Below are 26,731 nucleotides of genomic sequence, written 5' to 3'. Positions count from 1 at the left end.
TGTTCCCCAGTGGCCCTGAATATAGGCAGTGGCATTGGCAGCTCTCTGGGTGGCGTGCAGTCTAGATGGCACCCTGCACAGCCTTCTCCACAGAGAACTGAAATACTGGCTTGCAGTTGGCAGACTGCTTTCAGCACCTAATAGAAAGGAGCCCTTGTGGTTTCCCAACAGTCATGGTGATGAGATATACTAGCTGTGACTTTCTGAGCAGTTGCCACATAAACCAATGCAGACACTTCAGGCCTAAGGCTTTCACCAGGTGTCCAGGCAGCTGCTGGCTGGCATCGTGTCAATGCAGCCTTGCGTGCTAGATTGTTGTCTGTAAGTTTGGATAGATTGGGTAAATTCATCTTTGCTTTCCAGTAAGTTTTGTCTACTTATTCTAGCTTTGAATTTGGGCTGGCACATTAGCTACAGATACAGTTATTTCAGAAAGTAGCTAATGAAATTATCTTTATTAAGTAGTTTTTGATCAAAACAGTTTTGTTGATAAAATCTCAGCCATCACAAATATGAAGGAGGGGAAGATCTGGTGAGCAGGAAAGCTTCTGGTAGAAGTCAAGACATCCACCAACTTCAGATTGAATCAGATCTGTAAAACATACATTCATATAAATATTGGAAGTTTACTGTGTACTTTTACTGTGTAAAAGTCAAGATTCCTATGAACTGTAGCCAATGAAAGATAAGACAAGTACTGGGGGTGTTGTGAATGCATTATGGGGAAAATGCTTGGCATTGTTTTCCAGTACATTACACTGATGGAAGTTGCTGAGGTACTTGGCTAGCAGAGAGATGTGGCAGCATTTCCTCTTAAAATGAAGAACTGCTTTTGAAGCATAAGGATCTGTAGGAGCTAGGGGAAAAAAAAAAAAAAGTGGAGAAAATGGGAGCAAAGGAAGAATAGGCCAAAAGAAAAAACGTAATTACTAGCAAGAATTTTATCATAGGGAATGGAACATGCAGAACTTCATAGAACAAGTTTTTTGTTCTGAATGTACGTACATGAAACCTAAAATTACTCAAATATTTACATTTTTGTCAATGGCTTTAATCAATTTTGCCATTTAATTACACAAAGCCATCTTCCACAAGAATATCTGTATTTTTAAAAATAAATTGTGTTTTTAAATTAAAAAACAACAACACATAAAAGGCTACAGATGGACTTTTTATATACAGTTGTTTGCTCAGTAGAATACTGAATCCTTCACCCATTAAACGTGTCCCCGCCACAGATTTGCTGCACCTGCTATTTTACATCTCAGTGTACTCGGTACTGAATATTTATGGCCCGTTCACAAGGCGGTGTGGGCAGGCCGGGAAGGACTCATAGCGCCATGGTGACACCTGCTGGAAATGGCGGCGGTGCTCGGCCTCTACTGGGACAGCACAATCCCACTGGGACAGCCTGGTCTCACTGGGACAGCCTGGTCCCACTGGGACTGCTGGTCCCACTGCGTTAGGGACAGGGCGAGCAGGCACTGGGCAGGGGTCAACACAGGCACTGACAGCCATTTCGGTGGTTCTTCCTTACTCGTCTCCTAAGTAACAAAAGACACTTGGACGTTGTACTGAGACACAAAGTCCTCCCTCAGTGCTTGGAGACCTTGGGATGAGCAAGGGTTTCCAGCCCCACCACTGCAGTCAGCCCAACAGCAAGCAGCGGTTTGCTCCCGAGAGCCCACCAGCACCACACACAATGGGGTCGCTCAGGGGGACAACATGGAGCTGGAGGGCAGCTGCTGGGCTGCAGGGAACGCTTCCAGCTTGGGCCAAGACTTGGCCACCAGTCTCTGAGCTTTTTGATGGTTCCCAGTCATTAAACAGTGGCTTTGTTCAGGAACGACTGGTAGTAACTGTTGGTAATGCCACACCATGATGTCCGTGAGCTTGTTTTTAGTAGGCAGTAATTTCTCATGCCCATGTAGACATCCATTAGCATGGGTCGATCCCTTTGGGAGGCTACTGAAGCCCCAGCACTTGGCTAGCTGTGTGTGAGGGGGAAGGGGCTCGTCTGTATGCACGCCCTTGGCCCTCACTACAGGGAGATCAAGGTTTGGTTCCTGAGCTCGCACTCCTCCTTGACCCAGCCACCGGCCTTCTTGCTTGAGCAGCAAACTGCAAAAGGACCGTACTGGCACTTTTATAGCTGTTCTCCCCAGGACAGCTCCAAGCAGTGAGCAAAGACAATTCACAGTTCATATGCCTGCTAGGCTTCAGCATCTCAGGCACCGGAGTGCTTTGAAGCACCACAGTCGTGTTTGTGAGAGGCTGCTCTTCGTGTTTCCCCTGGCTTCGAAGACTACAGAGCAGGCTTCACCAACAAAACCAGAGCTGTTTCAAGAAGCAGGTTGGCACTCAGCAGAGTTTGCAAAGGCAAGACCAACGCTCTTAGAGTTCCACTTCATAGGAAGGATTTGAAGAATTTTCCCCAGCAATTAAAAATATTCTGGGGAAAAAAAAAAAAAAAAAAGAAAAAAAAAAAAAGAGTTTAAAAACCACCAAAGAATTGGAAGAACAGCTTTAAAAGGAAAGCATCAAGATCAGTCAAAGCTGAGAAGGAAATGGTCAAGTGCAGAGCAGAGCAGATGAAGAGGCAGTGGGAATAGAAGTGCACGATCTATACACAGGAATGCTTGAAAAGTTCAAAACTTAGTAACTTTTTCCAGTGCTAGTGGGATTACCAATTTTTCTCAGGACACTTTAACCTTAAACAAAGAAAAAAGTTTATTTTACCGCAGAAATAAATCCAAAGATTTTCAAAGACATATGGATGTTTTATTTTTGTCTTGAGCACGTTGCCATGCAACTTAGAGAGGCATCAGCTCCGTTGCAATGATTGCCACAAAACTTCCATCCAATTCACTTCATTGTGTTCCTTGAGTTTTGAATGACCTCATATCCATCTGCCTATATTCTGTTTAGTTCTCTTCCTTCTAAACAAGCAAACCAGAACATCTTGACCTTTCTTTTAGAGTCACTTCTCCACTGCAGTGCTATTGAAGACAGTGGAGTTAGACTAGTACTTCGGTGGCTATTAAATCTCAAGAGTACTCTTATTTCTTATTTTATTGACTTTACAGCACCCTGCCACAAAACCCAGAGAGATTGGCAGGGTCTCTGGGTGCAAAAATTGGTTTTCTGAGGTATTTGGATCCAACAAACAAAGAATAAAGGTCCAATACCTAGAAAATATATAAGACAGTATACACTCCTTAAAAAATAAACATTGAAACAGGTTAGCAGGAGATGGGTCATTCTCCATCCTGAGAGGTCTCTAAGTCAAAACTGTAAGTCTTTTTACAAACAAGTGTATCCCTGAAGAAAGTGTTTGGATGGGATGCAGAAATCTGTGGGTGTCTGAACTGCCTGGGCCAGAAATAAAGCTGGAGAAGAGTGTTAGAGCAAGAGGGCTCAGCAGTCATTAATAAAACCAAATGATATCCAGCATCAAGGAAAAGACAGACTACTGAAGTTTCCCTGGGAAAAATATCTGCTGGAAAAAAATATTCTTAAAAGATACAAACATAGGAGAAAAGGGAAGCAAGTTCTCTGGTAAATCCTTTTCAAATGAGCTGGGATCAAAGAGCAAACTGCAGTGCGTTAAGCCCTGTTGTTCATTGCCATTATGGTCCTGAACAGGCTCTGCACCACACCATTCAGCAGCTGTGAAGAGAAAGAGAGAAGCAGTTACCAATTTGTTAATTGGAGCTTTAAATGGACAGGTTCAAGCACAATATGCTTTGTTTCATAAAGGATTCATCGGGGACCTGCTATAATAATTTATAGTTTGTGGTTCCGTGCAGAATACTAATTCAGCATGAAGCCAGTCCCTGTAAACAGGTACAGCCAGCACGTCTGAACAGTAGCTGGAGCGGATAAGGCATCTTCTCTGTGTAAGGGACGCTGGGGAAAGCTGTCGCTCTGATGAAGGTTGAAAGCAGCTCTACAGTACCACAACTGCACTCTCCCACTCCCCTACCAGTGCTTGGGGAATCGGCGTAATTAAGCAGAACCTTTGAAGGTGCAGCAGGAGAAGGAATCTTTGCTCCGCAGTGAAGACATTTTCCAAAATTAACTGCAGGTTGTTGCTCAGATATCTCATGTATGGGCTCTCTTACCAGGGGGTACTATGCAAGATGCAGAACAAACCACGCTATAGTGAAAGCCAGCAGAGACCCAGGGCTCTGCCATGAGAGCTGGTGCTGCCAGAAGCCTCCGGAGAGGTGCAGTGAGTTCAAGTTCGGCTGGTGGCTGGGTCCTGCACTGCCCCATGTGCTGCTGTGTTGTGGTGGCAGTGTGACTATGGTGATCTGGGGTATCTGGGGCATGCCTCTTGTCTGTGTTACTTTGGTGGGACAACGAGGAACAACAGAAGGCAGCAAACACCTCTGCCAAGAACTCGTATCAGTTCTCAGCACCGCTACTGCCGCCGCTTTGTTTCCTGGCTTTGTCTGAGAACTTTTCCCCAGGACATCCATCTAGGTTTTCTGCTTCACCTTGGAAGAGTGCACTGTTTCACTCAAAAATCAGACACTCCTGAGCTATAGAAAACATGTCATGAATATACAGTGTAGTTTCTAACTACAGTGACTTGGTTATGATGCACAGCTTCTTCCTCCGTGGAGAGAACTCACGTACTGCACTACTGAGACTGCTGCTTGTGTCTTTGTCTAGGAGAGTAGGCACACAAACAATGCCACCTCCTGGAGCCTTTACTTTGTCTCCTATTTCAGTATTATTTTTTTTTTAAATGAGATCAAAGTCAAGCTTAACTGTCTCTCAAAAATGTTTGTTTGGGAGGAACATCACAGAACAATTTTAGGGATGGTGGGCAGCCAAGTGAAGCCTGTATACAAGCATGGCGCACCAGCAGAAAGGAGAGGCATACAAGAGAATAAATCTCTGGGTTGTCATTTATTATAAATTCTAATGAAAATATCGAGAGGAATTTTTATTTCTTTCTTCTGAGCATATGTAGAATTTTAACATGAGCATTTTATTAAAAAGCAGCCCAAGTTATGAATCATTCATCGCAAACGAATGACTCCCACACGTTGGCAGAATGACCCATGGCTTATTCGCTGGCAACAAATAAAGCAGTTCTTAATGAACCCAGACAGGTTATTCTGATGGCACTGAAGAAGCAAAATCAGGTGCATTTTAGGATTCAGAAAAGTTATATATTTTGTCAGGATCTCACTGGGTGTTTTTTTCCTTTTTTGAATAATGAATGAAGTTGTTTTAACATAGTGTTAATGCTGGGAGTGCTGGGTGAAGAAATTCAATTGAAAGCCTGTCACAAGGCTCTCTTGTTTCACTGACAAGAGTTGTCATGTTCCCGTGACACCTGATGTGCAGAGCACCAACTGATAAATAGCTTAAAGATGAAATTGTCAGTCACCATTACCTGCACCAGCAATTACCTGGTGCTGTGCCCTGGGGTGCTGGGACGAGGAGCCCATGGTCCCCAGATGGACGGGTGCCTGCACCCTTCTCATCCTGGAGGAGTCATGCCATGGCTGCTGCTGGGGGACTGTCAAAGGCTTGCCACTCGTGATCATCTGGAGATCTGTTCTGTGCTTACAGCCAAGAAAGTGCCCGGTAAGACAGGGTAAAAAAATGAAGGGAAGAGGGGAGATGAGAGAATACATGGATAGCTTTAGCTTTGGGGTGGGGGGGGGGGAAGGAGCTGCACACACTTGTACAAATTAGTTCCAAAGTTTTAGGTTGGATACCTCCTGGGAGATAATTTAAATTGAAAAGTTTCCAGCTGTAAATGAATTTTATATTACTTAGAACTAAGACGATGCCACTCACCTAGTTTGCCACCTTCACTCCCTGACTGACAGCAGGGGAAGTATTTGAAAAGCCAGTGCTGCTTGAAGATGATGCTGAATGACTTTCATACCATCCCCGCGATTTTTCTCATTTATGGCTACTTCTAGAGACTGGCAATGGCTGTGCTATAACCATAGCAACATGGAGTTTTTGCACGGCGTTCAAAATCTCTGCTGTTAACCAAAAGGCATAGGTGCTAACAGAATAAGGACAAATTTAGTTCCCACTTGCATTAAGCAGGTGGAAGAAGGTGTGTTGAATGGGCACCCTTTTGCTTTTGGCTGAGGCCGGGGCTGGAGCTGTTGCAGCAAGGAGAGGAAGGACCGATGGGAGCTGTAAGGGAGCTCTGGTGCTCCGTGCTGGGATGGACTCCACCTTCCCTGCAGTCCCCAGGAGGGACAGGAGGGTTTTATTTCTTCTGGGGATGAGCTGTAGGGTTAGGGGTGAAGACAGACAAAGCTGTGGCTGGCCTGAGCCCATACTGGTGACAGAGCTGCTCCAGGCAGCAGGTGGTACTCAAGCACCTCCAGAAATCCCTTATGCATAAATAAATAAATAAATAAATAATAATAATAATCTGTTCTTGCTTGTGGAGATGCAGAACACTTGTCCGTGGCACAGTCAGCACATCAGAGCCTATGGCTCCTGACCAGGAGACCCAGCATCTCTCAGGAGTGGGCTGTACCTCTGGATTCATTTGACTTGGTTTGGTTTGGTGTGGCATGTTGGCTCCAAGTATGATGTAAACTGGAAATGCCCTTTGAAATCCCTTGCCTATTTGTAATTGCAATTTAAGGAAAAATAAAGTTTATTCAGGAGTTTCCTTCTCCAATAAAAGAAAGAACGGAAAAGAGAAAAAAGAATTGTTCTCCTTTGTGGCTATTCATTTCTCTGTAAATAGGACACTTGTCAAAATGATTTTCTGTGCCTGATGTTACTGTAATTGAGCGTTCTGGAAAAAGAAAGAGACCATCTTCACTGAAATGTGCAAATTTGTAGCAGAATTGACTGTAAAAATGAGGACACCAAATTGCTTTTGCATTCTGTCTGGTAAGCAGTGATGCATGAGAATTTACAGAGTCTGCTGGTGAAGGAATATCCATGGTTCCCCTTGGACATGGCTGCATGGGTGCACCTCCGAGAAATGAACAGCAAACCCTGGGGTATTGTGCTGCCTGTCTCCTGGCTGAGGTGTATGCTCATGTCCTGACCCAGATTCATTTATTTGTTTTTTTCTTTCGTCAGAATGAAATTTGGAGGAGAAGCAAGGCATTTCACTTCGGTAAGAAGCAAAAAGCAAAACCACAGAAATGAGCTGTAGGTGTGAGGACATCACTCGGAAATCGGAGGAGGGGCCAGCAGCCTAATTCTGACTTTAGAGTCCTAATCTGGTAAAATACAGAGCCCATTAGTAAGAGTACAGCTGGGAAGAGTAGGTTGGGAATTAGAACAAAAAACTTTAGGTTCATTCTTTTGGAATTGTTCCTAACAATGCACTATGGCCATGTTTCTGTCAGCTGGGACACGTGTGATTGAACTGTGTTCCTTGTTTTCAGAGAGAGTGCCGGGGCAAACACACTTGATTTACACGTTCGGGGACGCGGTAGAAAATAAAGAATAACCTAGCCTGGCTGTGAAGGGGTGAGCTCTTTCTGCGACCAAGTTACACTTTTGTCTGCTCAACTCCAGATTTTGGTCTCATGCTAGGAGGAAACACTGCTCTGCAAGATCTTCCTTCCACACCGTGCTGTTATCTCAATGAGGGCAGACAGTGAGCAGGCAAGCAAAGGACATAGAAAAGTAGCAACACCTCCCACAAAGGGCTGGGGACCTCTGAGCCCCCAGGTCCATGCAGGGAAGGGTCCTGCTATGCTCCTCCAGAGCTCAGTCAGTCAAAATCCAGCAGCCCCTCCTGCAGCAGGGAGCTCAGCAGCACCTTAATTAGCGATGATGGCACGCAGCATAGGAAGAGCAGAGGAGGACGAGCATGGGAAAGGTTAATCACACCCTGTTTGCTTGACAGTGACTCCATGAAGGATGAACTCTTTCCAACCTGGCTTTTAAAAAATACATATTAGATCTACTTTATGCATGCCTCACCTTTACTTCTAAGTTGACTGCACTTGTCCATTAAATGCTTTCGCTCAAACAAGCTTGTATGGAAAATAAGCTTTCATGAACCGTGGTAATTATAGCTGTCAGTTTGGATAAAGGGCGTTATTTATTCTGTGTCTCACCTACATGGTGCTCAGATATACCTTTTCAGCATCATAAAGATTGGCTTATTTATGTATATGCTTCTTAAACATGTCACTCCTTTAATCACTGCGTGTCAAGGGTTTGTGTTCTGCTCTTCCTGCGGAGACCTTACTACTCCTTTAGGGACACGCAGGCACAGAGCCTACCAGACATCACCCTGCAAAAACCACATCCATCATCATTAGAACCAGCATCACCCGCTCACCTGAACTGCCAGGTCTGGACGCAGGAAATGCCCTCTGTGTTTTAGGGAGGCAGTGAGACCAGAGAGGAGGGAGACCAAGGTAACCCACAGAGCAATTGGCAGAGATCGTGGGGCACTGGCACCTTGCTGGAAAAGGAACAAGCAGTGTCTTGGTTGTTTGTGGGGTTTTTTTTTGCTTCTTTTTCTTTGCTTTTCTGACAGACTCATAGAATGACAGAATGGCCGAGGTAGGAAGGGACCCCTGAAGATCATCCACTCCAACCCCCTGCCTAGCAGGATCACCTGCAGCACTCCTCTGATCCCAGAGAGGAACCCTTCGGTCCTGTCTTTGAAGACACTGCAGTGTGTCAGGGAAAAGAGAGGGAAGAGAAGAGAAGTGAGGGACCCCAGAGGCCCAGCAGCCCCAGGGCTGTCCTGTTAAATCCAAATGCCCTTCCCATAAGTTTACCAAGCCTCATCTTAAATTATTTGGAATCTTCACTCATTTTATTTGGAAAGCCACAACAGACCTTTACTTCTTGGATGGCGAGACTCTTTTTTTCTATCAAAATGTATTCATGATCAATTCATAACTATTTGATCCTGTCATTTATCCTGTAACTCAGAGAATCCTTACCCTTCATATATATTTACCATCTCTGAATGTATTAATAAGGAATCACCACTGCTCCTCTCCACCTGTACTTGGCTAGGGCACGGCAAGCCAAGGTCTTTCAATCTCCATCCATCAATATTCAATTTCTGCTATCAAGTAATTGGCCTCACCGTACCTTTTAGCAATTTATCTTTATTATTTTGTCTTTATTAAATTTGGTCTCAGAGGCACCTTCCTCTTTTCCCTACCTGCTAAAAATGTTCCACCTGGAGCTGCACTGGCTCTTTCACGTTGTCTCATGGGGCAGCTCCCAGCCACGTTCTGCTTGTGGCACACATTTGCTTTGCTTCCTGAGCCATCTCCTGCATTGAGGGCTGTCCTGCATTGCCAAAACTCCTACAGACAACAAGTGGTGGAGCCGGAGCTGTTAAACTGCAGCACGAGCTGTACTTCATCTACCACTGAGGTGGGGCAGGTACTAATTAATTTCTGAGACAAGGCAGTCCTCACCAGTGGTGTCCAGCTTGAACGAGTAGCTCAGCTGTGTCCCTGCTTATGTCAGCTTGCTAGATCGAGCTACCTGCAGAATATTTAGTTGCTGCATTACCAAGTCTTCTGATGGTTTGGAGATACTGCGTCAGTGCAGCTCCCATTCATGCGTCCCTTTTAACTGTACCTTTCACATACGTGGAAACATCTCTGCTGAATAGGTTACTTCTCCTAAATGATGAGGTAACGTGTTACTTTATTTACAACCGCTTTGGAGATTAAGTTTAAAAACTCTACCAGATCTCCTGTGACTCTTAAAAAAACACACACACCCTAAACTGTATTGCAAATGTCAACTCAATTGTGGGCAAATATATGCTTGGATTTTCCTGTCAAAAGAGTGACGTGTATCACGAGTCCTTATTTATTTCTGAGAAGGAGCACTAGAACTAAAACAACTGCCTGACAGGTAAAAATTGCTGGAGAAAATAATGCATCTGTATCACAACTCTGATTGCAGGAAAGGCTGTTGTCAACACCACTGAGAGCTCGGTTAGAGAATATATTGTTATTGTTTGGGAGTAAAAATGTAATGATGAAATATGATCCATTTCCATAGTCCCTAAAACACATTTGTCTATTGAAACTCCATGTTATGTCTCAATTATGTGTTGATGGTGGATGCAAAGGCTCGGTAGAACCAGAGCATAATGTAAAAAGCAAGCAGGGAAGGTGTCAAGACAATGGGCACGCACATTTTTCCTTTTAAACAGGTAGTTTCACACACTGTTTAGGCCAAGTGTTTCCTGTTTTCAGCTTAGTAATGGCATGTAATAATATTTATAATATGGCATTATGGCAAATAACAAGCCTAGCTTCAAAAAAGATACAAATTTTATGTGAAAACAAAACTTGGGTATGTCACATTGAGCGTCATTTCACTCCACTGAGCTTCTCCACCAAGCAGGAGGGAAATAGCGGGGTGTGATCCGCCCTCACTTGACAAAGTCTGCGTCTCATCGGTGTGACATTCGGGTGCACCAGTCAAGGAAATGCAGTCCAGCTTCAAGCAAACAGAAAATCAAAAGAAATTTGAAAGATCAGTCAAGTATTCATAATTACCTTGATATCTGGAGAATTGATCTCAAATTAATAAAAAAGAAATTGAACTCAGACCGCATGCAAAGCGTTAGACTTTGAACGAAGAAATCAGATACATGTCTTAGATAGTGAATAAGTGGACTTGCACTGCAGAAAGCACTGCTCTATGGTGAGCCACAAACCGAGCACAAATTCATGATGTGATACTGTTGGGAAAGAAGATTCTTCCTAACAGGCACGAGCGGGAGCACTGCACAGAAGCCAAAGGAAATCTCCCCTCTCCAGCCCGGTCCTCAGCTGCAGCATGGCACACAGCCTGCACCCCTGTGCTCTGCTGCGCCTGCCAAGAGCACAGCAACAAAAATCCCTGAAGATCTAGAAAACTGGGGCCAGGAGAGTTTTAAAAATACACGTCTGTTTGAAGTGTAGAGAAGAGGAACAGTCCCTTCACATTTGCAAGAGGCTGGCGATAAAAGGGAACAACTGATGGAAAAGCAAAAAGTCGTCTGCTGGATCTGCAGGAAGGCAGATTTAGGTGAGAAATATTTCTGACTGCTGCTTGTTGCTTGGCAGTAAAGGGCAGAGGCTGGGTGACAGGGCGGCTCAGGGAGCATGGACAGGGCATCTCTAGGTTTGGATTCAGCCGGCAGCCCCCACGAGCAGCCCCGTTACCCGGCTGTACCTCCGGACAGAGGCAGGGGCTGAGCGCCTCTGGGAGCCCCTTTTTGTCACACCTTTGTATGAGCTAGGGAACATCTGCCAGCCCTACTCTTACTAAAACAATCATATCTAAACTGTTATTTATAACATTTATGTTGTGATTTAATGTACCCTCAGCGGGATTGATATATTCTGTAATTATTAAATTATTAAGTGACAAGCAATGTCTAACCTTCTGTAAAGGTCGCATTTGAAGAAAATCTTTCCTCCAAAAGCACGTCAGTTTGAGTGACATGACAGTACCCATCATTCGCCTGAAAAATTCTATTACCAAGCGTCTGTCAGTCAGGAAAATTGAAACAAAGTTTGGAAGGCCAACTCTCCAAATGTACATCCTAAAGCTACTTTGCAGCACAGCAGTTGTTATATTTCATTGTACATCATAAACCCGGGAGTGTCTTGAATTGTGGACAGCATTCGAACTTTTTAACATGGGCACTGCGTTTTCACAATTTCTTGCCTAAACACTATCAGTCAATTCTTGTTATTTTTTAAAAAATTCAACAGTCAAACATTATGTTGCAGTATACTTCTGTGTATGTTCAATTACAGGAACACAAAGGTTTTTATAACAGCTAGATTTCACCTGATGGAAGCACATTGCATTTTTAACTCACAAGTATGAAATTATTATTACTATTGTCTCTTGGAAAGCATCAACAAGGCCTCGAGTGCCTTAAAGTGATGCTTAAAAACCTAGGTGCCCCATACTGCTTAATAAAGAGCGTGGCATGGCAACATCGTACCGGGAGGCGACTTGAAGAACAGAATGAAAGAGCAATGAAGCACGGGCAGCCTTCCTTTAATTACCTGGCTGGGATCCTGGCTGGCCTTTGTACCATTCAGTTTTTGTTCAGGAAAACTGATGTTCTGTGCTTGTTGGTAGGCATTGGCTGTCTAGAGCCAGGCCAATTAAATAGTTTTCTATACATTTTTTTCATTCTCAACTGTTCCATTTCATTATGTTAAAATGACGGGTGATGTGTTTCTCATTTACTTGGCTATTATCAAGCGCTTACATATACTTGAAGCCAAAATGTATTGTGATAGAAACAGGAATCCAATAAAAACATTCACAAACTGTTTTGAAATGAGGAGTAGATGTTTTAATGAAGCTTTGTGTAAGAAACACAGGGAAAAAAAAAAATCAGCATATCAAAAATCTTTAAGCAAGGCTAATTGGTTTATTAAATAAAGGGAGTACCCTACACAGCCACTGAGCTGAGTTGATTGTGCCTGGTCACAGCACCCTTCAGGACTTAAGATCTTGTCCATTTGGATCTTGCTCCATAAATTAATTAAGATGTTCATAAATTAAATAAATTTATTCATAAATTAAACGATAAGCCATGTTTTTTTCAGTCCTCAGTAGTCTTTTCAGCTTTTAATATAAACTTTGAAGTAAATGGACTGAAAAAAAAAAAAAAAGAAAAAAAAAAACTGAAGTTAGAGACACACTCCCTCTGTACTTACAGGGAAAGGTCCTGTTTTCACAATCTGGCTGATTGCTTCAGACTTTAGGCTGTAGCTACCTGGCTAGAGACTTCTCTGGGGAGTCTCCTTCAGCAGAAGACAAATACCACTGAAATACTCTTCTCATTATTTTTGGTAAGTTTTAAAATATTTAAGCCTGAAATTATTATCAGGTGAATTACATTTTTGCCTATGCTTATTTTTAAAACAGAAAGTACGTACTCTGATTCATTTCTTAACGTGAAAAGTAAGATTTATCTGCCTTGATTTCCCTGAGGAACAATTCGGAGATTAGGAACAAATTCCTGTCCTCGAACTTACTGATAAGGGATCTTCTTTAATGACCTGAACAGCATGAGCATTTTGTCATTCACAACAGAGACATCCTCCATGCTCATTTTAATTTTTGTTCAGTTGAACTCAACCCTTATCTGCACAGAAGCCACCCGAAAGCAGTGAAATCTGAGCAGGCTCTGTCCATCCCTCAGTGCTTCTGCAGACACCAACCTGGGACAGACCCAAATTCTGGGTGTTGTGGTGGACTCACAAACAGCAACTTCAACAGGAAGGCAGGAGTTCCAAGCAGCATTTTTCCTAAGCACATTAAAGTTCAATCCACCTCTTACTGAGGTCAACAGATACTGATTTTCTAACACATTGGTTTTGGACAAGTAAAAGAATATTACAGGTGAATAAAACCTTCCATCACACTGCAGTTTATTCTGTAGATCTGGATGCTTTTTGTTTCCCTGACATCACGCTGTATGACTGACACTCCTTTTACTTCTGAAAGGCTCCTTCCTGAACGTACGTGGGCATGAACTGACTTTTCGGGGCCAGTTTCTGGTTCTGTTACTGCTCTTATCCCCCTGATGTAAGCAGAGCCTGCCCTGAGCAGTGGGGCAGTGTCAGCGGGCAGCGGAGATCAGCTCACAGGAGGTCTGGGTGCAGACACTGCTGCATGCTGTGGGTGCGGACACGCAGTGCCTGCATGCTGTGGGTGCCCCGTGCCCCTTCCCATCCCACAGGACGTGCACGCCAGGAATGCTGCATTCAACTCCCGTGCATTCAGCTTCCAGTGTTGGTCATGCATGACCAACTGCATGAAGTAACTGCAGTTAACTGCATGAAGTTCAACAAGGCCAAGTGCCGGGTCCTCCACCTGGGGCGCAATAACCCCAAGCAGAGCTACAGGCTGGGAGAGGAATGGTTGGAGAGCTGCCAGGCAGAGAAGGACCTGGGAGTGATGGTTGATAGTCGGCTGAATATGAGCCAGCAGTGTGCTCAGGTGGCCAAGAAGGCCAACAGCATCCTGGCTTGCGTAAGAAACAGTGTGACCAGCAGGGCTAGGGAGGTGATCGTCCCCCTGTACTCGGCTCTGGTGAGGCCGCACCTCGAGTGCTGTGTTCAGTTTTGGGCCCCTCGCTACAAGAAGGACATCGAGGTGCTTGAGCGGGTGCAGAGAAGGGCGACGAAGCTGGTGAGGGGCCTGGAGAACAAGTCCTACGAGGAGCGGCTGAGGGAGCTGGGCTTGTTCAGCCTGGAGAAGAGGAGGCTCAGGGGCGACCTTATCGCTCTCTACAGGTACCTCAAAGGAGGCTGTAGCGAGGTGGGGGTTGGCCTCTTCTCCCACGTGCCTGGTGACAGGACGAGGGGGAATGGGCTCAAGTTGCGCCAGGGGAGTTTTAGGTCGGATGTTAGGAAGAACTTCTTTACCGAAAGTGTTGTTAGATATTGGAATGGGCTGCCCAGGGAAGTGGTGGAGTCACCATCCCTGGAAGTCTTCAAAAGACGTTTAGATGTAGAGCTTAGGGATATGGTTTAGTGGGGACTGTTAGCGTTAGGTCAGAGGTTGGACTCGATGACCTTGAGGTCTCTTCCAACCTAGACAATTCTGTGATTCTGTGATTCATGCATGGTGACAGTGACGCTCCTACTCATTTATTTATTTACTTATGTATTTATTTGCTTAGTTGTTTATTTACTTATTTATTTATTTGTTTGTTTCTTTGCCGGGGGCCGCTTTATCTCCACACTAACGCCTGACTCCCGCAGCACCCCCCAGCTCCCCTCAGCAGGCCCCGCGCTCCGCGCCCCTCGCGCTCCCGCAGCGCCCCCCTCCGGCCCCGCTGTGCGCATGCGCGTCGCGCGGCCGGCAGCCCTCCGGCCGGCTGGGGGCGCTCCTCCCTCACCCCCCCCTCTCCCTTCCGCCGCGCTGAGGCGGCCGCGCCGCTGCCTGAGCGCAATCCACCCCGGCGGCCGCACAGCTCACTGCGGGCTGCGGCCTGCAGGCGCCGCGGGGCAGCCCTCGCGGTGCAGGACCCCGGTCCTTCCCCCCCCTCTCCCCACACAGTCCTCCGGCGGCTCGGCGGCGGCCGCAAGATGTCGACCAAGAATTTCCGCGTGAGCGACGGGGACTGGATCTGCCCCGACAAGAAGTGAGCGGCGGCCCGGGGGAGAGCGGGGGGGGGGGCGGCGGGGCCGGGCCCGTGTCACCGTCTGCTCCTCCGCAGGTGCGGGAACGTCAACTTCGCCAGGAGAACCAGCTGCAACCGCTGCGGGAGAGGTGAGCCCGGCCCGGCCCCTCACGGCCCCTCACGGCCCCTCAGGGCCCGGTGCCGCTTTGGGACGAGCCCGCCACGGGGCGTTGTTGTTGCTGTTGTTGTGTTGCAGAGAAAACGACGGAGGCCAAGATGATGAAGGCCGGGGGCACGGAGATCGGCAAGACGCTGGCGGAGAAGAGCCGCGGCCTCTTCAGCGCCAACGACTGGCAGTGCAAAACGTACGGGGCCTGGGAGCGGCACCGGGGGGGCCGGGACCCCACCTGCTGCCTGTGTGACCCCGCGGGGTGCAGCGCTGTGTGTAGCTTTGGCAGGGTACGGGCGGCTGTGCCCTGCGGACAGCGTGCCCTTTTGGTTGGTGGGCGGCAGGTATTTGAGTAACAGGGCTGGGAAAAGGTTAAAAAATCAGGGCCAGAGCAGTAGAAGCTCGTGTTCCATGTCAGGTAAGTCGAGACACGTCCCAGACTAGGAACAAACAGATGGAAGTAACAGCTTCACTGCAGTTTGGAAGCTCATTTCCAACAGTCGCTAAATACCTAACGAGTAAAGTTTAGCACAGAGTTAAATAGCTGATATCGGAAGCCATCACTTGAGAATGTGAAGGTCTGCATTAGCAAAGGACTGCCTTCGTGAAATACTTCAGGGGATTGGGGGTCTTTTTATAATTTGAGGGCTTTGAACCATTTGGGGTTTTGTTTGTTGACTGAGCTTTCCGAACTCTTTAACCGGTGAAACTCGGCTGGGTTTTTTTCCCAACTTGTGTTTGCTGCAACCCAAACCCAATTTTTCCTCAATAAAACCAGTGCCAGCAGTATGCAAAAGCCCTTGCACACGTTGGTGCTCCAGGCTGTGTCAGGCTGTAAGAAAACAGCAGAGATCCACGTCTGTACGTCCGTTTGGCAGCTGTAGGGTGACCAAGCATGCAGTTAGCACTGCTGCACGGTGCGTCCTGCGTGTGCCAGCAGGGTAACGGGGACAAGGGGCAGTCTGTGTGCGGGGATAACCAGCACTCACAGCACTCACCTGTTCTGGCAGCGCTCGGCGCTGTTCAGTCTCCCAGTCCTGCAGCCCGGGACCAGCAGGCGTCACTGAGGGAGTCCGCTCGATGGCACGTTCCAGGGCTGCTGCTGCACCTCCAGGCATAGGGGAGGCCGGGCTGCCTCGTGGACCACCTGCTCTGCTCGTTGGGATTCAGCAGCGTCCCGGTGGTGATCATACAGGTGGTTGGAGTGCGAGGGGCACTCGAGTGCGCTGTGAGGTAGCAGTGCAGTAACGGAGCTGTGTGAGTGCAGCTGTGCTGCAGGGGGTGCTGATGCCTGCTTATAAGCGGCATTCCCCTGGGGGGAAGGAACAGTGATCCCCCACCCCTTTTTGTGGCAGTGGGGTTTGTTTTCCTTCTCTTTATTACTTCTTCTCACATTTTGGAATGGAGATATGGTAACACCAGTGGTTCCTTTATCCTTTATGGATAAGATCGCTGCTGGCAGCTGCTTTGCCTTCATGGAGTTGGTAGCTGCTTCAGAATCGTGTTGTTAAATGGCTCTTCAGGTTTTACTTCACGTAAAATATAACTTAAATTATGTGTTGGACGGTCTTGGTTCTGTTAACTTACCTGCCCGTTAGTTTTAATTCTTTCCCCATGATTTGTCTAGTGCAGTCCTCATCACGCTGTGTCATCTTCGTGCTGGCAAAATACCCCTGGGCTCTCTCAACTCTGTCTTGGTGACTTACCTGTGCTGTGTTAGTGACTGCGAATCACTGCTGAAACTTGGCAGATAGATTCTTAGGATTTCTTGAAGCATTGCCTTAATACATGAGCTCTATAATTTGAAATAAAATGTTTCTTATTTATGCTTTATGTTCTTCCCCTCTGAAGATGCGGGAATGTGAACTGGGCCAGAAGATCAGAATGCAACATGTGTAACACTCCCAAGTATGCCAAGTTGGAGGAACGGACAGGTAGGTTGGTGGTGGCTTTAAAATACTCCAATTACTGTAAGAAACTCCTTTGTATAAATCAGTATCATTTAATCAAAGGGACTGTTTTCATGGTAGAACTAGCAAAATTGAATAATCTTTTGTATGTAAACAAATCTGTGGGTTCTTACACGTTTAGTAGCGTAGAAAACTATGTGATGGCTACGTTTGGAAGGTCATCCAACATTTGCTTTAAACCACCACAATATTTGATTTTGATTCTGAAGAGTTTGGAAGGAGTAATGCAGTGTTTTCTAAACTCAAAGAACTCTAGTATGCGCTGTGCCCGTTTACAGGACTCTGCAGACACAAGAACAGTGTTTCAAGGCCACACAGCTCAGACTGTAATTTTTAATGAGGTTGAAAGTCTGGTCACACGGATGCATTTTAAGTTCTTTCTTCATTGACAATGAAGCTGAGCAGTGACTAGAACAGAGGATATCCTTATGGTGGGGTCATAGCTGTTTGTAGCGTTACCACTGCAAATGGGATCAGGCAGTGAGTTTAATGCAGGTTATGACATTAAAGCGTAAAAACAAAAAAGCACAGAGCTTATTATTTAAAAATAATATTTCTAAATTTCCTTCAAGTTCTGGTATCCTTCAGAGTAAGTCTGTGGTGGTGTACACGACATGTAGCATGTCACGGGTACCTGCAGGAAGTTCCAAACTAGGCTGAAATTGCACTGAGTAGTTGGAGTTTTCCACTTGTGTTATGAAAAGGAATAGCGAGTTTCTTCAGGGAATCTTGGCAGCTGTGCAATTGAAAGCAACCACAGGACGTTTTTATTCTTACTGCTCCCTGAGGGTCAGTATTCGGCGTTGTGTCCCAGAGCAGCTGTGGGAAGGCAGCAGACCGGGGTGCCCAGAAGCCACGAGGGAGCTGCCTGTGGGAAAGGCCTTTGGCAGCGCCAGCAGCGGGAGAGCAGCCAGCGAGCGTTGCCCTCGCCTCTGCCGCTGGCCGCTTCCTGAGCCTGCTGCTGCCCGCTGGCACAGGGGCGTTGGGCTTCGAGGGCAGCGCCTTCGGTCAGGCCCCTGGAGGTGTGCTGGTGCTTCCCCACACCGAGCAGCTCTCAGGTGCTGCAGCCCTGCCGTAGTGCTTCTGTGGAGCTGGTTGCTCAACAGGGCTCTACTGACTTAAAATGTTTTCATTCTTTTAAATGCTGTCACATCTCTGTTTATGTGACTTAATCCGTTTTCTCAATTAGGTTTCTCAGAAAGTATTTTTAATAGATGTGTGGGAACAACTCATGTTCTTCCTGAGATCACACTGCATTCTCGTGGCATATATTTATAAAGCCACTGAAGCCACTTATTCTAAAGTTTGTGCTTGATGTAGCTGAATTTGGCGCAGCACAAGAGCTTGTCTTATTTTACCACTTTTTAAAGGATACGGAGGAGGATTTAATGAACGAGAAAATGTTGAGTACATAGAACGTGAAGAATCAGATGGGGAGTATGATGAGGTAAGCTGAGGTACATGCACTGCTGTGGAGAGACATACTGTGTGTGTTGAGGATGTGTGTGTTTACGTTTGTGTTCCTGAGGGGGGGAAATGCTCGTCAGGAATAATACCTTGTGGTGCATCTCTGCCAAATGCTCAAGTGTAAAAGTTTTGAACTGAAATCGAATGCATCTGTGTTGTCTTCTGGGAGCTACAAAATGAGAATCAGTTCAAGTTAAACTGCTACAAGCTGTGTTCGTTAACGTGCTTAAGGAGTTGGTTTTAGGGCAGTGCATGCTGTTTTCAGATACATTCAACATCATTTTTATAAACACAGCATAAACACAAATGTAACAATAGTGCTTTGTTAAAATTGGATTTCCATTGATCTTGTCTGGAGGTACTAATCATATCTGACAAACATCTCTTTAAAAGTTTTCTTGTTGCTAATTGATATTTCCTTCTGCTTCTCCTTTCCTTTGAATAATACCTCATTTAAAATTGGTGTGCATTTATTTTCGCATAGAATAAGTCTTATCAAAAAATAGAGTTAGAAATGATTTTTTGTAAGTGATATTCTAATGGAATGAAATTTTTTAGTTTGGTCGCAAAAAGAAAAAATATAGAGGAAAGCCAGTTGGTCCTGCATCTATCCTGAAGGAAGTAGAAGATAAGGAATCGGAAGGGGAAGATGAGGAGGATGAGGATGAAGATCTTTCCAAATATAAATTGGATGAGGTAGTGTCATTTTTTGTTTGGTTTGTTGCTAGCAAATTTTTAATGACTACTATAATGTTGTTTAGTAGTAGGTAAAGTTTGGCATAAGGTGAATGTTCTTGAAGTTTAGTTACAGCCTTTTAAAATTACTTTGTAAAATGAAACTTCATTAAATAATATAAAATGGGATAGTGAAGACTTCAAATGTTTGTTTGTAGTCTTTTTATTATTCTGTTTTGAAACACAAATTTTCAGTCCCTCTACTGAATAACTTTTTAGATCTCATTAGGTGCACTTTAGGCCTCGTTTAATGCCCTAAGAACAGTATTTTCAAAGGTTGAACTAAACACCAAATAAAACATACGGGTTATGTTAAGAAAAAAATGACAAACACAATGAAAATATTTCCTAGATATTTCTAGAATATCTGAATTTTTCAGGATGAGGATGAAGATGATGCTGACCTCTCAAAATATAATCTTGATGCCAGCGAAGAAGAGGACACTAATAAGAAAAAGAAATCCAATAGGCGCAGTCGTTCTAAGTCCCGATCCTCCCACTCACGATCTTCATCGCGCTCATCCTCTCATTCAAGCTCAAGGTCTAGGTCCAGGTAAACGGGTACAGGTCAAGGGTAACGCCAGGCAAAATGTCAGTATCTAACTTCTCTATTTACTTTTTTTTTGACTGCCTTACAGTTTTAGTTTAATAATGTTAACAATTTTATGTGCACAATTTACAGAGGTAGACGATGTTCTGTTCTGGCCTTCTGTTGATCCTCAATAAGAAGGCTTTTTATGTCTTGCTGCTTTTTGTGAATTAAGCTGGTATTTCAATTGAATTCTTCGAATGTTTTTTCTAAACTTATTTTCAGTTTTATTTTTAGGCATAAGTGGTTCAGTGGTTGTGCTTGGTTTCAGTAATATTGAGTGGAGGTATTGAACAGTGAATCAGATGGGTGGGGTTGTTAAAGAAGGAAGAAGTAGCAGAAGAGGGCAGCGATGCAGTCCAGACAGAATGGAAGTTGTCCTGGAAATAAAAACAAGAAACTTGAACTTAATTTGTTGGGAAGCAGTAAAGCTTTCAATACGGTGGCAGTGCTGTCAGAGTAACTCTGAAGTCTTATTTAAAAAAAGACAATGTGATCTGGGTGGTGAGACGATAAAACTGGTTGCCCAAAGAGGTTGTGGATGCCCCATCCCTGGAAGTGTTCCAAGTCAGGTTGGATGGGGCTTTGGGCAACCTGATGTAGTGAAAGATTGGACTGGATGATCTTTAAAGGTTGCTTCCAACCCAAACCGTTCTGTGATTCTATGACTTCGGTTATGGGGTCACAAAAAAGTCTGCTGGGCAGATTCAAGAGCTCGCTTTATTATTTACATCTAGTAACATATGAACAGTTAAATCATTTTTTTTGGAATCCCGTCACATGAAGCCTGTTACAGCTTTTCAGCTGCCTCACAAGTAATACAGTGATGATACTAAAGGGTTTAAGACCAAATTGGTGCTAGCTCATCATAAACATCATATACATAAAGTTCAAGTTTCTTCTAATCTTTGTAGCTTTGTAACTGCACCTCTCAGTTCTGACTGCTCTGATTGCTGCCCAAATTCTTCAGACCTTCATACTAACCAGGTGTCAGCTACTCTCTCCCTTCTGCCTTTCTCCACATTGTTATGTTTTTTTTTTTCATGCTAACTCTTCTGTGAGATATGTTCTTAAAAATGTTCACCCTCCCTACTCATTCAAATGCCTCCTTGAGACTAATAGTTGCCATATGGTTCTGTGGAGGAGCATTTTGAATAACACTGACTGAGCTGACTGGCTGTTAGCGATTTTTGTGAATAAAGTGAGATGTGTAGGAAGATGCTGTCGCTTTTGAGGAAGTATTGTCCCACGTGAAGACACAAATGCAGCCCCTACTCTTAGGTTTAGGGGTGGGAAAGTCAAAGAAGGCAGAAGAGTTAGTTTCATATGGCCATAACCTCGTTCATAACTCCAAAATGTTAACACCCAACTAAAAAGTAGTTTCAGTTGACTGACATTTGCTAGGGAACTTTCAACTTTCTGCTGTGCTTCTAGTTACAGATAATTTATTGGCAGAATCAGTTGGTTTGGTTTTCTTTTTTTCAGCTTTAAATACATTATTCTAGTTAGAAAGCAAATGTTGGTACTGCTTTTGTTTGACAAAGTGAAATGAAAAAGACGTGTTAACAGTATAAACTGGGAGATAGACAGCATGTGTATTTTCCCTGAAAAGATTATTAGAACTTGCTGCTTTTTACAACTGTTACTGTTACAACTGTTACAAGCCTCCTGCCGTTTTTACATATTCATTGTGGTTTGTGCTTTAAAGAAACTCCATCAACATGACAAATTTGAAAAGACATTTAAGTAGTCACAAGTAGTGTTAGACCTGTCTGTATTTTAGCCAAGAGTTAACTACTGTTTGATTTTTAATGCAGGAGAAAATCTTGGCAAAACTGAGAACTGTTTACAGAATGCTTGTGAGAACTGTCTTGGAGAAAAACTTGAGTTCCAATACTCTTAATCTAATCTGCTTTTCAAGGAAAATGGTGGTTTCCAATTAAAGCACAAACTAAAAGTTCAGGCGTTAATTTCCTGAAATAATTAATGGCTGTGCAGTTGTTTGATTCATTTTCCAAAACAGCTGCAGCCCTGTTTAATGTTTGTGCTTTGTTTTAGGAAACATAATAAAAAGCTGACTTCTCTAAATTTTTGAATGCACCATCTTACTATGTTAAAGTTACTGTTATCAAATATAACCTGTCGGGAGGTAGGGCGAAGTTGGCACTCTTGTAGTGAATCTAGCCCTTGTCTTTGATGTGTAGCTGTTTCTGCTGCTATCAGTAGCAGTTACTCTGCTAAATAAAAGTCAGATACTGGAAAAATATCTTTTGTGTTGTTTCAGGTCCCATTCAAGAAGTTCTTCCAGTTCCAGATCAAGATCTCGTTCCAGTTCCAGAGAACACTCTAGATCTCGTGGGTCGAAATCAAGGTGAATGAGGTAGCACTCTCTCCTTGCAGAGAGAAAACAAAGGGCAGAAGAACCAACCACTTGTTTATTCCATCGTAAAATTATGCTGGTCAAAAAACATTAACTCGTTTTTATCTTGGAAATCAGAATTCCTGGGGTCTCGTCACAAGATTGTTACCACTACAGATGTGTTTCATGAGAATGCGAGGTTTTGTTTGAAGAGTTTAAGTCTGGTCTAAGCTAGACGAGTGGACGCCACAGATCTTCACTTTGAAGGAAGAAGAATCTGAATGCATGTTTACTTGCTTCAGTAATTTTTGCTGTTTCCACTTGGGCTACTTGATGTGAAAGAACACTAGAAAATATGCTATGCTTCTATTTTTGTGTGTAGCGATAACTTAATTTCCGCTAGATAGTGCTGCCATTATCTCTATAAATGTGGGGGGAATGTATAAAAATGTTGGACAGTAAATCATGTGAAGCTGACAGGAGCTTGAGCTAGCTGACAATTGCCATAGAGCAGGTACTGCACTGGGCGGGAGAGGGTAACAGAAGCCTATAAATTCCTGAGGTGTCCTTGCACAGTCATCCCATTGCTAGGTCTCTCCTTTTGCAATGGAATGAAGATGGCTCCCATCTCCGTGCATATAAGAATCTTAAAACTGTAAAATAAGGAAAAGAAATGGGAGCTGAGAAGACTGATGCCAAATGGTGCCACTGCTCTTTGGTGGCACAAACATTCCCTGGCTGTTCACATGAGGTTCAGTGTCAGGTGGAGTCGATGCTTTTAGGAACACGAAAGTGCCTGTGCCCCAGTAGATGCTGAAGCTGGTCAGCTGAGCTGGGTTATTTGCTTGTACCACGCAGCATCCACCGAGTGTCCTCAGTGCATTAGCTTCCATGAAATAGGACTGCTTCGTTATTTACAATGAGAATCCTGGAAATATTCTACCAACAACATGCACTCTGTTTTTTCATTCGTGTTTTTTCTTCTTTTCTTTTTTTTTTTTTTTTTTTTTTTTTGTAAAAAGTTCTATCCGGCTTACTGAAGAAAGTCTTGTTAGGTACTTTTATATAACTTATATAATTTTGGAATTATGGTTTAGGACTTTCTAGCTCTGTTACATTTTCCAGAAGTGTGATTTTTTTATTTATTTTTTATTACTTTTAGATAACAAACTTGATTTTTAAGTGCTTGTAAGTGAAGCTCGTTCATCTTTTTTAAATGGTTATTTTAAAACCTTTTTTAAAAGGTTATTTTTTTAATGTTTTGGTAAGTCTTACTATCTACCCAGATTTATTCTGCGTTTTGTAAATACTCCTGAGGGTTTTTCCCAGCTCTAGTAAGATGAAGGCAACTTCTGTTGTGAAACATCCTTTAATAGCAAGAAATGTCTTTAAAAGCAAGACATGGTTAAATTGGTACGTGATTTTCACACCATTTCATTTTTGTGAATGTAACTCCTGAGGAAGGTCCTTACGTAGGTATACCGGCTGTCTCCTGTCCCAGTCTCCCATTGCTTGTTTGTCCCATTGCATAGTACTGATGAATGCTGGAAAGAGGTTTCCCAACCATTGGTGGTCTGCGTATCAAGAAACACTGTATTTAGCAAAATTTATTAAGAGAGCTCCTACGGCAGTAGAAGTTTTTATTGGCAGTTAACTAAGGAGTAAGTATTAAAGCATCCACAAACTTCTTTTGATAAAACACTGATGTAAATAGAGTAGTGAGTCTTCATGAGAACTGTCTCTTTTTGTTCTTTCTTTGTTCTTTCTATATTATACCAGAATTAAATCTGATTTATTTCTTAATCAATAAAGATCCAGCTCCAGGTCCTACAGGGGGTCTTCAACCCCAAGAAAAAGATCTTACTCAAGCTCTCGTTCGTCATCATCCCCCGAGAGAAGCAAGAAGCGAAGTCGTTCTAGATCTTCTTCATCTGGTGATCGCAAAAAAAGACGATCGAGATCACGGTCACCCGAAAGGTTTGGGTTTATGTAGAATAAGAATGGGTGTATTTAAATGTGTGATTTTTTTTTTTTTTATGAAGATCTGAGATTCACTGGGAAACAACTGAATCTGAGCAGTTACGTTGATATTAAAATTAGTTTTCTCCCTTTCCCTGTTCTATTACTTCATATTAAAACCAGTAATTGCGCTCTTTCCCCCTTCCCTCTCCAATAAAACTTCCTCCTGTTAGGAATGTGTTCCATAGAAAGACTTGGGTCACCATTCTTTCAGTGTGTGAAAGTGTTAATGTGTACATTATTGATTTATTTTCCTAAGTAAATATTGCATTTAGAAGTTGTTTTCTACTTTCAATATTAAGCTTACTGTAAGTTTTTAGAATTAAATTCATATTCATAAGCTTAAACTGGTGTAAAGTTATCTCTATATTCTGATAAGGCCCCTATCAGATATACTTGGCTTCCAGCTATTATAGGGTACAGACTACTCAAAGTGGGTGTTAACATTGATTTCAACTTATTTCTTTGCATGCTTTCTCCATTTATATCTTACAGACGCTGCAGATCATCATCTGGATCTTCCCATTCTGGTTCCCGTACAAGTTCTAAAAAGAAATAATGTATTAAAGGTCACATTTAAAAAAAAAAAAAAAAATCCAGTCAGTGCATGAGACATTTTTAAGAAGTCGGTGTCTTACTTGGTCAGAAGTGCTAAATCTGCTAGTAGAGGTGCATGTCTGTCCTTGCTTTCTGGAAAACTGCAGCTTTGTTCATTCATGAAACAAAAAGTGAGATAGCATTTTAAGCCATAAACTCCCTAGAGGAGGTGTGAAGTTTTTGGGTTTTGTTTGTTGTTTTGTTTTTTGGAGTAAGGTTTTTTTATCATTATTTTGAAAGATTCAGTTACTTGATTTCTGGCGCTCTTATGTATGAGCGGTTGTGGGTTGGATATGTTCAAATGCAACTCTGCTCTTCATGTGGCAATTAAAAAAAAGTATCTGAGGATATCGGAGGAACCCATGAACTTTCTGCATCCAGCTCCTTGTTTGATGTAGCTCTTATGGGACCACAAAAGATTAGTGTAGCAGTAGGGCTGTTGTTGCCTGTTGGGTCAAAGTAGTGAGTTCTTTAGGTCGAAGTATTTTTTTTGTTTTTCCATGTTTCAGTAAAAGTGTAGATCAGTGCCCCCCTCTGCTGCTCAGTGCAGAACAGCCGTTAAGTACCCATCGTACAGTTCTGTAGAGTGAAATGGACGTCATTCCTTCAAGGCGAGGATGTTTGAGACGTGGGGCACTATCCTCTCCATTGCTCAAGTCTCTTAGCTGCCAGTGCCTGTCTCTGTAGAAACTGTTTGCTGCAGTCAGCAAAGTGCACTTTCTGCAGCTGGTACTGGCTGCAGTATTTTCACATGCATGGATCCTGGACTGTGCGATCCTTTCTTACAAAAGGATCGTTTAGGAGCTACTCTTGAGGAGGAAAATGGAACTAGCTTCTTGGAATCAAGTGAAGTTTCTGCAGGCCATCTGTAAAATTCATTTTCGGCAGACAAATTTTCAAGGTATCTGAATTTTATTTATATTTAAAAATGAAAATTAATAAAACTGTAGAAAGTTCTGACATCTTAAATGTGTTCTTCATCAATCACTCTTTTTCCCTTAAATGTTTAATTTATGGCTTAAAATGCTGTATGGAATTTAATTTACTAGTAATATCACATTAAGACTTGGTCTCTCTTGAGCTCCGTTTGATTAAGAAAGGTTTAAGTATCTTCAGTGCCATCGCAAGGTAAGTATGCTAAGGAAAATTGTTCTTTTTAAGCAAGGAAACAGCAATATATCTACAATTATTTCAATTGTAAAATTTAAAACCCATAGTTGACAGCTGATTTTTAAAATGAACTGCACCAAAACAAACGGAGCAAACTAAAAACTGCATTCTGCTTTTTTTTTTTTTTTTTAAAGACACTTCTTTTGGACTGTTATATAAGCAACATGTTTTTTGGTGTAGAAATATTTTGATAATCTTTTTGCAGAAAAAAAAAAAGCCCTGCAATTTCTTCTTTAATGCTTTCTTTATATCTAACTTCCATGCTAAATGTGTGTAGATTGCACAAGAGCAGGTTAGTCTTGTAACTGTGCCTCTGACGACTTTAAAGTCCAACTACTAAAGTGTAAAAATCAGATCTAATAGATGCTATGTTGTTACCCCTTAGTTTTTTTCTTGTGCTTTGTATTAAAATTGTTGCTGTACTTAACAGATGAAAACTTTTAAATTTAGCAAGCGATAGCCTACAGACAAAGGAAAATTATGGTTTCATTTGGCTTAGATGAAATGTAAAGCAAAATGATTCTGTAGACAAGTGTAAATAAAACCTGTGAGT

The 26,731-nt window shown here is 43.3% G+C and overlaps 1 protein-coding gene across 1 annotated transcript; it reads left to right on the top strand.

Moving 5' to 3' along the window:
* Positions 1-14,973: 14,973 nt before the first annotated feature.
* Positions 14,974-26,731, top strand: ZRANB2 (zinc finger RANBP2-type containing 2). The gene is made up of 10 exons (XM_082766107.1): positions 14,974-15,124; positions 15,200-15,252; positions 15,360-15,468; positions 17,124-17,206; positions 18,613-18,689; positions 19,268-19,405; positions 19,825-19,997; positions 22,318-22,404; positions 24,205-24,369; positions 24,907-26,731. The coding sequence occupies exons 1-10, from the start codon at positions 15,069-15,071 to the stop codon at positions 24,968-24,970; spliced, it is 1,005 nt and encodes a 334-aa protein (XP_082622233.1). The 5' UTR covers positions 14,974-15,068; the 3' UTR covers positions 24,971-26,731.

This window comes from Aythya marila (genome assembly GCF_965140915.1).
Source record: "Aythya marila genome assembly, chromosome: 8".
NCBI lineage: Eukaryota > Metazoa > Chordata > Aves > Anseriformes > Anatidae > Aythya > Aythya marila.
This window is presented reverse-complemented; position numbering and strand designations above follow the sequence as displayed.